At 38.9% G+C, this 12849-nt stretch overlaps 2 protein-coding genes across 2 annotated transcripts; both read left to right on the top strand.

Moving 5' to 3' along the window:
* Window positions 1-2780: 2780 nt before the first annotated feature.
* LOC306849719 (forkhead box protein E4-like) lies at window positions 2781-4049 on the top strand (the record flags this gene model as incomplete). The annotated part of the gene is made up of 1 exon (XM_079384977.1): window positions 2781-4049. The coding sequence occupies one exon, from the start codon at window positions 2781-2783 to the stop codon at window positions 4047-4049; it is 1269 nt and encodes a 422-aa protein (XP_079241103.1).
* A 3989-nt stretch (window positions 4050-8038) lies between these two features.
* Window positions 8039-10022, top strand: LOC306849721 (forkhead box protein D2-like). The gene has a single exon (XM_079384979.1). It carries the CDS (start codon window positions 8199-8201, stop codon window positions 9306-9308), a length of 1110 nt encoding a protein of 369 aa, XP_079241105.1. The 5' UTR covers window positions 8039-8198; the 3' UTR covers window positions 9309-10022.
* Window positions 10023-12849: the final 2827 nt, after the last annotated feature.

The raw sequence follows: 12849 nt of genomic DNA, 5'->3' as shown, positions 1-12849 counted from the left end.
GCACATTTTTCAAGCATTTCACAAAAGTTAGCTCGGAGAAAAGAACTTGTATGCAAATGCAATTTGTTTTAATATTTTAATGCAATGCCATTTTAAAAGAAAATTCACCTAAAAATTAAAATTCTGTTATCATTTACTCCCTATCATGTGATTCCATACCTGCATGATTTTTTCTTCTGTTTTTACATTTCCTTATATGCATTTTTTTCTATACAAAAATAAATTAATAAAAATGAAATTTATGAATGCCATTAAATAACAAAATATCAACCCATGTGAAATATATTTTAAAGAATTATAGCATAAGCACATTTTTAAAGCAAAACATTTCACAAAAGTGAAGTTGGATCTGAGAAATGGTCCTGATTTGTTTGCAAAATATATTATCTTATAATTATATGTAATTGTCTTAATATGTATATGTCTTATGTAATTATCTTATAATTTACACACCTATGACTCTTTTTCTTCTGTGGCATGTGTATCAACTGTTTCATTGCATTTCATTTTTTTGTCTACACAAAAAATACAGGTTCGGAAGGGCATGTGGGTGAGTAGAGGATGAAAGAATTGTTCTTTTTGGGTGAACTACCCTTTAGGTATCCAAATAACACAGGAAAGTTTTCCCTGAGCCTTTGCTTGAGGTTGCATAAAATTAATGGGAAACAGACATGTATTCTACTTTAATAGCTCCTGGGACATTAAATCTTAACTGTCCATTTACTTCAATGCAACCTCAAACAATGCCCCTAGGGGTGAAACAATGCTATTTTACTGTATATTCACTTGTTGGAGACTCGTCATGATATAATGGGTACCACAGTGTGCATATGTTCATCCAGACCCATAAGCATTATAAACCAAGTAGAATTTATTACAACACTTTTTCAAGAGTTGGCAGATTGTGTATCTCTGGTGTGTGTGTGATAAGAGAGTAATATTACGGGGATTACCATGAGATGGTAGGCCCTGGGGCTGCTGGATGAGGGTGCGGGGGAGGAGGGGCTGTTTCCTGGCTGTAGCCCTTGTTTGTCTGCCTGACCTGGCAGCACTAGGGGCAGATCCTGCTTGGATACAGACCTGATCCCACGCCTGTCTGAAGCTGTTAGCCAGCCGCTCTGTTCGGCTAGCTGGGCTTAGCGCGTCTGGGCGCAGGGAGGGGCTGGGGCCGCCGCATGCTTTGTGCTTTGGGCAGGGGTGAATGCTGTTATGGCTTATGACTCTGGTCTTATTCATCCTGCAATTTCTTATCAGTCAGAGCTGAATACGATCTGTCCAGTTTCTCCCTCTTGTTCATATAACTTTTTTTTTTTTTTTTGCTAACTCCGATCCCAAATATACATACACTTACCTGTTTTAAATTGTTTATGGGTTGTTTGGTTAGAAAACTTACTTTGAGTTTTAGGCATAGGCTGAGAGTGAAAAGGTGCAAGATGACTTTCTACCTCCTGACAGATCCTTTGTGTTGAAAAGCAAAGCCTTAGTAATTCCTGATAGGTTAAACTATTCTTTTAAAGCTGATGAGAATTCTGTGTGCATGCTATTATTGTCTTGCTGTAATCCGATCAGTAAAATCCTGGGTGAGAAGTTGATGTTGAGTGCTATGATGCTGTATTAACACCTGTCTCTCTTTAGTCTCAGTCTGGAGAATACAAATAAACCAGCAGTATTTTTTTTAACATTCTGTAAAGCTTTCACAGCTTAATTGCTGTTTTTAAAGGCCTGTTTTTATTTTTCAATTGGTGGATTGAGAGGTAGTTTGGGGAGTCTGTTACAGCCTTTCTGTGTGTTGTTTCTGTGCTGGATACACAGTGAACCCTGGGCAAACTATGAGAGCGAGAGATCAAAGATAGAACTTGCAGTGAGCGGTCTGTGACTTTTTTGCACTGTAAAACATTTAGCCTCAAATCAAAGTGATGCAAAAGTGACAACCTGCAGAGAAATGTTTACTTTGTGGCCACTTTACATTTAATTGAAAAGAGTATACTGGCAGAAATTGTTACACTTTAAAGAGATGTATGCAGAGTTAAAAAAAACAACAACAATATCATAATGGTGTTTTGTTTTTTTATAGTGAACAAACATGATCAACAAATTGAGTATACACATTCATAATGTTCCAGATCTTTGTGATGTGAAGAAAGCCATATGAAACTGTTCAGCTTACAATATTTAGTAGGTATTTAACCTGACTTAGGGGTCTTGCTCTTAAGACCCCCAAGTCAGTGGAAGCTATAAGCCACTTTGCCTTGTATGATATCTCACAATGTATATTCCATATAAGGTCACAAGTAGCCTATTACTTCCTTTTTGTCTTCATTGAAGGACAGAAGCGGAAACTCTTAATGACAGCTCATACTAAAATATGAAAAAGCTAGGTTAGAAAACTTTTCCCCGTGTTTAACTTCTTTTTATATATAATTTTGGTGCTTAATCAAGTTAATCAGATAGATAGGTATGTCTTTTAAATAATAAGTTGTCAAATATACAAATTCATCCGTCCAAAATGCATTTAACGTTGATTTTCTGACCTGGCATTCTTTGTTAGTGAGGGCAGAACTGTCACCCAATCGATCGTCATGAGGCGGCCCGTGTCGTCACTCCGCCCGCTCTATAAAACTCTCCCCGACTCACTCACCTGGTTAGACAAACACCTCTCTAATCTACAGCTGGGCGCACGCTTATTTTTATTATTGTCAACATTTTTACACCCTGTTTAGTGAGCACGCTGAATGAATTTTACAATTCTGACAATCCTAAAAGTTTAAAAGACAACTTTTATGAATCTTGCAAGTTTTTCATACTTTACGGGCATGTGCAACATGACGGCAGAGTCCCAGCACTCGCCAGCCGAGGCAGGCAGTCCAGTGGTGGTGTCTCCCAACGTGAGCCTGGACTCCCCGATTCCTCTTCCTCCTCCAGCGCTGAACCACCAAGCCCGAACCAAGGATGGTGTTCTCATCAAAGCCGAGCCTCGGGGCAGCAGTCCAAATACAGACAGGGAGGAAGGGGTTTCATTGGGTCAAACAGAAGAACATCTGCCCGCCACTGGCAGCCGGCGGAGGAAAAGGCCAGTGCAGCGAGGTAAACCTCCCTACAGTTACATCGCGCTTATAGCAATGGCCATCGCCAATTCACCTGAGAGAAAACTCACTCTAGGCGGCATCTATAAGTTCATCATGGAACGCTTTCCCTTTTACCGCGAGAATTCCAAGAAGTGGCAAAATTCCATACGGCATAACCTCACCCTCAACGACTGTTTTGTGAAGATCCCGCGAGAGCCAGGTAGGCCCGGTAAAGGAAACTACTGGACGCTTGACCCCGCCGCCGAGGACATGTTCGACAACGGGAGTTTCTTGCGCCGGAGGAAGCGCTTCAAGCGGACTGATGTTAGCACATATCCTGGGTACATGCAAAGCTCGAGCGCTTTTACGCCCACACCTATGGGTAGGCAGGCATACCCCAACGCCTTGTACCCGGGTGTAACGTCTGGCTACGGGTCTCAGTTGACTGGGTCTCCGCACCCGGCGATGCTGCATCACTATCAGACATCGGCCGGGGTCACGCAGGGCCAGACCAGGATGTTCAGCATCGATAACATTATTAGTCAGCAGACAGTGATGCAGAATGGAGGAGATCTCAACGCACAGTCTCTCGGCCTGGGTGCTGCAGACTTGGATGCCATGACCTCCAGCTGTTCCGTATCCACCTCTGACCCAACCTGCTTTCAGACACAACCGATAAATCCCACGAGCAACATGCTGAACAGGAACACTGGACCTCTCGCTTCAAACATGACAACCAGCTACACGTACCCCTCCTCGGCTTCGCCTACTCACCTGTCCGGGGTCACCCAGTCAAGCTTCTCACCGGGAGGTTCACAGGTGTACTGTTCGGGAAACAGGATGTCGCTGCCCCATGTGCGTTCTGGGTCGTGCTCAGATCATACAGACCCGCTTTTAGGTCTCTCCGGACCAATAATGAACTCCTACAATAATTCATATATGAGACAAGCCAATTTTGCCTCAGGACTGGAGCGATACATGTAAAAACTCCTGACAACGCGATCCACTGCATAACTATGCCCGCGAGATTGAGTTCTTTTTGATTATGTAACAAAGGCTGTGTACCGTGTGACAGAATTAACAAGTTATTTGTGTTGAATAAAATGAAGAATTACAGTTCTGATATTGATATGAGGTCTGAAACATTTGTTTGGCTACATCAGAGGACAAACAACCCCCTGAACAATGTAAATATTTTAAGCAAATAAATGTCTGTGTAATAATTTTTCGTTTGTTCTCTATTTTAACTGTCCTTCAGAACAATTTGATTCAATAATCCAACATAATAACAGCGATAATAATTTCCTACGTATCTTGTTACTCGAATCTTCCCTATGTTTAATAGTCCGTATATTTGAAAATATTTAACATTCGACACGTTTCTATTTATCGATTTTATTAACCTTTTTAGTTATACATTTTATAAAATAGTTTTGCCAGTTGATTATAGTCTGTGGGTCTTCTCTAGAGAAAGAAATAAGAATAATTTTTAATAGAATTATTTTTGACACTTAGTCTACGCCTATAAAATATCATCTTAACATATTTGTGCACTATATATTTGAACTTCAATCACAAATTGTGTAAACGCCCATTTATTTTGCTGGTGAGGGGGCGACATCGACTGGTTATTGGACTAAATGCAATAAAACCAAGATTTGGAGCATTTTACATAAAATCCACTAGATGTCAGTCACCACCAAGTTTAGGCCATGACTGGGTTTCCCAATATCATAAGAACGCTTGTCTAAACACATGGTTGTCTATGAAGCACGTAGAAAACGTTTAATCACACGTTTTATCTGCAAAATCATATTATTTCCGAGAATAAAATGTTTTGTTAAAAATAGTGTTTAAAACAATACTCCACAGCCTTCCTCTATTTTTGTAGCCTGTCCTATAACTCTGTTTTGAACGTTTTGTATAAGTTTTCAAAGGAGCAGAAGTGTAGGCTAAATGTAACCGCGTCCCTTATGATCCATGTCAAGTGCAGTGCCATTAAATGCACTTCTTTCTTTTTCTAAAACTTAATTTATTCTATTTATTGAGGATCTATTTTTGAATTCTATTTTTTTTTTTTTTTTTTTATTCCCCTTTTTCAATTCAGAATGTTTTACTCCTTGGATGTTCAGCCCTTCCGCAAGATACATTTTCATGCTTGTAGGGAATTTCAAGCTCTTTTCATACTGGAGAGACAAACTCTTGTTTGACGGTAGTTTAGTCTAAAAACACTAACGATGCGCTTCATTTCTTTATTGATATGGAATAGGCCTACTGGCTTGAGAAAACGGCGCAAAAAAAAGAGAGAAAAAGAGTGACTTCATATAATTAAGAGCATGATAGTTATTGAGAAACCCAGCCCATGTCGTTGTGGTCCTCCGACTTTTTGCAGCACAAGGTTTAATTACCACGACATTTTATTCATAATAGGCTACGTTTTAAGAGCCGCTATACTAGTTTTCGTAAAATTAAAAAGTGTGCATGACTATTTTTGTTCGATTTGGTTGGTTACGGAGTCTTTTTTTTTTTTTTTTTTCATCTGTGTGGGATGCACCAAAGAACCGCTAGGTGGCAGTAATTTAGTTAAAAATGTTACATAGTTACAGTACGCTGTACAGAGTCCTTTTATTCCGTGTCAGCCATCAACACATCTACTGGTGAGCCCACTTAAAAGCGGAAAGGATGAAAAAAGGAAGGGGAAGCCTATTTGTCAGTTTAGGCCAAAACCCGACGGTGATGATCTGGTTCTTTTTCAGAGTGTCGCCTGTGGTTTGCACTATGACGTTTATGTTGTGCAGGGACCTAGACGTGCACGACATTTACTTCTTTCATTTTCTTTTCTTCCTTTTTTTTTTTGGTCCTTTTGAGCAGACAGAAAAGAGTGTTATTAAAGTTTATTTAGGCCTACTCGAGCGCTGTATTAAGATAGAGACTACATTTCATAAGGCATTGAAAAAAGTAATAAATATAGGATTCCAATTTGAGAATATATAAAAATTGCAGTGCTAACTTGACCTGTGAGTTTGGGCTCCCATAGGCAGCTGTTCTGTAAGTGGCATAGATTGCTCCGTCTCCACCATCGTTTCTAACAAGCAGTTTATGAACAACAATTGATTGATTTTTTTTATTTCTACTTTACCTTTCTTTTAGGTTGACACTTTCTTTATCTGAAATGTTTAGCAATTAACTCCTTTTAAGTTATTAACACCTAAAGACTAAACTACAGTCTAGTAAAAGATTAAACTAAAATATTTTAATTGCCAAATGCCTGTTTTATGTGCACTTGCATTTCTAGTTTAATAGCAGAAAAGACGCATGTATTGCTTAATGGAATATAATTGTTTTTATGGGAAACGGAATATAAGAGAAAATATGGTCACAAAGCATGCTGAGTATGAAATTTGGCATATCCTATGAAACATATTTTAATGTAACTGAGGCACAGACTGGGTCTTGGGGTTTGTATATGAATAATGAGCATAATAGTTGTCATCTACCCATAAGCAATGACGAATTCAAACAGGTTGCAGAGATTATTGTGCTTTTATATACGTTAGGAGAATATTTACATAGTATCCATAAACGGATGTGTTTGGAATTCTTGACTGAGAAAAAAAGAGGTGAATAACGGCACTAAAAAAATAACCTTAGAACTGGAACTCATGAGATTTTGTACTACACGCAAATTTCGTTTCACCCTGTTTTTTGTAAGCATATATTATTATATGTATATACAATTTAAGGTTATTTTCATGCCAAATAAATTTTATTTAAACAGTCCATGCACCTGCCGAGTTCTAGAATAATTTAGCCTATTGATTCATGCTGTTCTGCAATGCAAATGAATACAAGGATATTACAAATATCGTGAAATATTTAAATACGTGCAGTGAACTATTGTGGACTCCATATGCTAAACTGTGGATTAAATTAATTTGTCCCTATCGTGCTGTGCAATTTTGTAATTAATCACTGTTGCTTTGTGACCCTAAAATGTATCTGTTTTAAGTCTCATGTAACCTATTATTTAATGTGTCCGTTTATTTAGGAAATTTCGATTCGTTTTTATAGCTACTATTTATTTGGAAGGATTTAAAAAAATAATAATAATATCTTTAGCCAATGGAAAAAAAATATTAATCTGGGGATTTGGTGCAAAAAAATATGACAGTGCCTTTCTTTCTTTCTTTCTTTCTTTCTTTCTTTCTTTCTTTCTTTCTTTCTTTCTTTCTTTCTTTCTGTCCTTTTGTTTATTTGCTATATAATTGACTTATCATAGGCTACTAAAGTATACTCATTATTTATTTGGATCATTATTAATATCTTATTGTTAAAATGCTGATTATTTTAAACAACAAAAAATAATAAATCATTTAGTGTAGAAAGTTGTGATATTATTTGATTTATGCATTGCCACTTTATTTGTTGTCACCTCTTTAAAAAATCCTCGTGGTGCAGGATATATAGCCTATAGGCTACTGATTTTTTAATCAGTATTATTTTTGTCATTTGTCGCGAATGTCAGTTATATACACGTTAAGGCGAGTGGATAACACGTACTTGCTGTTTTCTCCCTTCTGCTGCTTTTCTCGGCTCTAAACTTCCCTTAGTTCCTGGTTACTGACATGCTGATCACGTGATTATGGTGCCTGGATAAATAGTTTTTGGAAGCCGCGCGGGGGTATACTTGGAGACTCATTCACGCGCAGCGCTGCGACTGTACACGGTAACAAATGCTCGAATAATGAAAACTGAAAACTCGTTAGTGAATGCATAGTCATATTGCTGTTCATAAGATCCAAAAGTTCATATCGCATACGGACCAACTACGCTCCATGAAAAGGAAATCGAGGTCTAACCGAGTGTCCAGTTAGACTTGAAAGCGCTCTGAGGTCTGGACGATTTTTGTGTAATGCAAGTCCGGTGTGATCCTTTCGAGTGTTTTTCGTTTCTCAAGGTACATTCTCTATGCGGCTCCCGGACGTGAAGAAAAGATATTCTTGGCTTCGGGAGGACTGGAGTTTTGTGGTTCCAGAACGCACAAGTGACTGAGAGGGACACACTGCTTGTGTTGGGTGCTACACGAGACTGGACACGGAACGAGAGAGAGGAAGACAAAAAGACTCTCCAAGGATGACTCTGGGGACGGACATGTCGGACAGTTCTGCTCTGTCCGACGATGTGGACATCGATGTCGTTGGCGGGGATATTGTAAAAGAGGGTACATTTCTTCACCACCATCATAGTTTTCACTTGGACAATGACTCCGATGACAATCTGTCCCAGAATGCGGGGGAGGGCGCAATCTCTCCGGGCCAAAGCAGCTTGGACTGTCCGGCTGACCGGGTCGGGCCACGGGATGACAACAGAGCCGGTTCGTTAACGGGGGATAAACCAGGGAAAAATGCATTGGTGAAACCCCCTTATTCTTATATAGCCCTGATAACCATGGCTATCCTGCAGAGCCCAAAGAAACGTTTGACTCTCAGCGAAATCTGCGAGTTCATCAGCAACAGGTTCCCATATTATAGGGAGAAATTCCCCGCGTGGCAAAACTCTATCCGTCACAACTTGTCACTAAATGATTGCTTCATAAAAATACCCCGTGAACCCGGTAACCCGGGCAAAGGCAATTACTGGTCCCTCGACCCAGAGTCCGCCGACATGTTTGACAATGGGAGCTTTCTGCGCAGAAGGAAGCGCTTCAAAAGACACCAGACCAACGAGATCCTTAGGGATGTAGGGGTATTTCTACCTGGCTTCGGCTACGGACCGTACGGTTACAATTACGGTCTACAGTTGCAAAATTTCCACGCGCATCACCCCTATCACCCACACCACCCGGGAGGCGCGTTCCCTTTCCAAAACGCACCTTGTGCTCTCCCAACGCCTTCCTCCATATTCTCCACGCCACACAGCTTGCCGTCGTTTTTAGGTACCGAGCTGAGAAAGCCTTTCTATCCTCAACTCAGCCCGACCCTTCCTGGTCTGGCGCCTCTCAAAACGGACACTAATGGCCCTAGTCGGCCTTCCTTCTCAATAGACAATATAATTGGTGCGGCCAGCTCACCAGCTTCGCCGTACACCACACAACCGGGTGGACAGGCTCAGATCTTGGCCATGCTGACTCCCACACTTGCTTCTGCCACGAACCACTTGAATCTAACGCAGGAAACGATGCTTCAGCCCGGCACACAGACTTTCTCGAGCAAAACGTCAAGCCTTAACAATTGCCATTTCTAGAGTGGCAGCAAATAGAAAGTGCAGCAGTCCAGTTTAATATGGTTGTTTCGTCCTTTGCTAAGGTAGGATTTACACTTTTGCAAGATTAAAATGCCGCCCGTTTCATGTTTCTGAATTCTTAAAAGGATAATTAAGTATATTTATGAACTGTAAATATGTAAGATTTTGAAGAGAGAAACAGGCTGAAGAGAGGAAATTAAGACCATGTAAATAGTAAGCTAAGATTTCACCTTTGGACGGCCAGTGGACCTTTGCCGTTTTGTCCAGAAAGTCAAATAGTTTGTACTCATTGACATGGAATTTCCTCTTTTGGTTGATTTTAAATGAAGATTGTTTTACTTATTTTATTGTTTTGTATAGTTTGTGAAAAGCACTGTCAATACCGAGACTTAAAACTCAGGATTTACTTGTTTTGAAAGCACATTGCCAGATACAGGGGCTGTAAATATTAAATAGGTTAAAGTCCCACTTCCCCTATAGCTCTCTCAACAGAAGTGTTCTGGTAAATTTTATTCTTATTTTATTTCTGTTGATAGATGATTATGTGGTTCTTGGTGTAAATCGCATTACCTCTTTCTGTCTGACTCTTGTTAATACATATTTCATTATTCCATTGAAAAAAATTATCTGTGAAAATAATGTTGTTATGTAAAGAGACAAAACAATGTCCAGGTCATTTTTTTGTTGTATTGGCAAGACAATAAATGTTTGTGAATTTTGAAGATGTTTTCGTTAACTTCTTTTTGCTTTAGTCTTCAAACAGGCCTATCAGCCTAACAGAGTTGTCTCTAACCTTTATTCACATAATATAATATTTGATGTTTAAACAACTGTCAGTTAGGAAAACCAATCATTTTAACCACATTGTTCACCAGTTTATACAATGCCAGACCTAATAAGACTATTCAAATTCAAAGAACAATAATATAATTACATTGTCAAAATGTTAGTTTAATATTTGCAGCCACAAATGATTAAGGCTTTAGGCTAAATAGGTTTTTTTTTAAAAAGAAGAAATCATAGCGTGTGACATTTTCACACCAGTATTTAGTACGTTGAAAGCCCAAGGCACATGTTTCCTCTTGTGTGGCGCTTTGAGACATGATAATTGACCAGTTTCTGGCAAACGACAAAGAGCAAAAGCAATGGGAACATCAACGCTTGAAAGCCTATAATTGAATGTGAGGGTTCTACATGGATACCCACGAAGTCTTTTGAGGATTTGTTGCTAATTTGTGGTAGCATTTTTTTCATCTGGAATCTAATCCACAATAATGCAGCTTTTTGCCCATTTGTTGATGTTGTCACTGAAGACCTTGTCCCTAAGGCCTGAATGGGCACCCAGCAAGTGGTCCCTAGCGAGACAAGCCACACACATTTGTTTCTGAAAGGCGATCGTCTTAAAAGACTCTCGTTTGTCCGCTTTCATGTCATCTGTGTTGTCTTGAGACATGTACAAAAGAAGCAGCGGGAATTCACCGTAGTGCGAAAAACAGACTGATGAATCCATTTCAGAGTTGGCCGAGCACACGGTACTGTTCAGAAGGTGGTCTAAAAAAGCTGCCTTTATTTAATTGGTTCGTGCGCAAATGGGTAAATTTGCTTCGTGGGGTGTTTTTGACAACTGGTTGTTAGGCATAAAGGAAGGTTGACTCACTCACAGTATTTTTCTCTCTTCTTAAACTCCGCAAATCCTTTTGAAGCGAATGCAAACATGTTGGTTGTGTTGTAGCCTATTAATTCAAAACGTCGCATATTTTGTCATCTAAAATATTGGGCCATGTTTCATGAGAACAAAAGTGGACCAAACTAATAGTTGAACCGTATTTTGCAAATACTTCTGGACCACCAGCCAAAACTGCGCGTGAAACTGAAGTTTTTTTCTGTCATAATAATATAGCCATAAGCTATAAAAAAAAATTTAATAGGCTATAAAGGCATACCCTTATCTTAAATTATTGTTTTTAAAAATTTCTGTAAAATTATAAGTACGAGCTGCAGAGTCTAAGAATTTGTAAATTACTCAATTATTGAGTATTAAGGTAAATTAATATAATGCGCGACATGTAGCCACTTTTTGAATAATACTGAATAATAAAATCAAGGCTATAATAATTATACTCTCTCTCTATATATATATATATATATTTATTATTATTTTTTTACGTTATGTATATATGTATAAAAAATAGGGTAATTTTATTTTGAGACATCAGGCTGACTTGAGGGCAGAGGTCACGTGCTTTTCTAGCAAAGACTGGGAGGAAGGACGATAAATGTATTGCTGGTCTTAGGTGACAGAAGAGCAGCAGAGAGGAAGGAGCATTACACAATAGTGTAGACTACTTTTGATCTGTACTTACAGCGAATAAAACTGTCCTCGCGGCCTATGAGTAAAATGGAAAGGAGAAAAATGTCCTCTTAACCGCGCTTGCTTACATGTGGTCGTGTTTACGCCAATGTCATAATTTACTGCTAATGAATTTGTGGTGATTAGTTAAGTTTCAGAAAGATGGGCTCTTGATTAAAGAAGGCGAAATGCGAGATTGGCTTTCATGTAAAAGGGACGTTTATCTTCTCTCTTGACGTTCAGTACTTTTTCAGGCTTGTTTTGTCTCTCCATGAGAAATCACATCACTCTCCTTTAATCGGATCGAAAGTGTAAATCATGGGTTACGGCCTTAAATCCCACTAATTGCCCGTTCATTTCGCTTTCATTTTTTTCGGTGTGGCGCGTTAGTTACACCATGAGGGGACCACCCACGATTTCGCGTGGAGCAAAGCTTAGCCTATCTCATCTCTTCTATCGCTGTAATCTAAAAACGGATATCTCTAAAACAACTGCGTATTTGCTTCTGGCCTGTTTTATATGTTCTCTACATTTTGCGACGTTGTCAGCTTTTCGTGTCTGCTTTTTTTGCACTGGCTGTTCATCCAAATTACGGGGTTCACCTTGTTGCGTGCAGTGACCCCCCCCCCCCCCCCCCCCCCCCCAGGTAACTGTGCTGTTGATTATTAAATTTAAGTTTACGTTCACCTTTACTAACTCGACATTTCATTCAAATAAATGTATAGCCTATGGATACGCATAAGAATTGATTTAGATATTTCTAACCATTTAATTTTACATGGGCCTAAGGACTATTCTAGATAAGTAATTTTGAATATTTTATAGTTAATGTCTGCTTAACAATGTCTGAATATTTTTAAGCATAAGTGAACATGAATAATTTTAATTTCTTAGCAGGCATTATATATGCTGTACAGCAGGCGCTTTTCATAACTTTCTCCTTTTAGAAATGGCTTTCACTGGACGCATAAAACGAGTAGGCATCATTCAGTATACATTAACAATATGGTTTATCTCGTTAGGATAAATGATGCATTAATTATAAATTGTGTTGTTCAGAATTAATTTTAATGATAAATGTGTAGGCTTACTAGTATTTAATTTATGGGCAATTCAATTAACGAACAAAGAATTTACATATGGCACTGTTTTTCATATTTTTGGTTCGAACAATGCATAAAAGTGCTGACG

This window comes from Barbus barbus, assembly GCF_936440315.1.
Source record: "Barbus barbus genome assembly, chromosome: 29".
NCBI lineage: Eukaryota > Metazoa > Chordata > Actinopteri > Cypriniformes > Cyprinidae > Barbus > Barbus barbus.
Note: the sequence above shows the minus strand (reverse complement) of the source record. Positions and strands in the feature narration are given on the sequence as shown.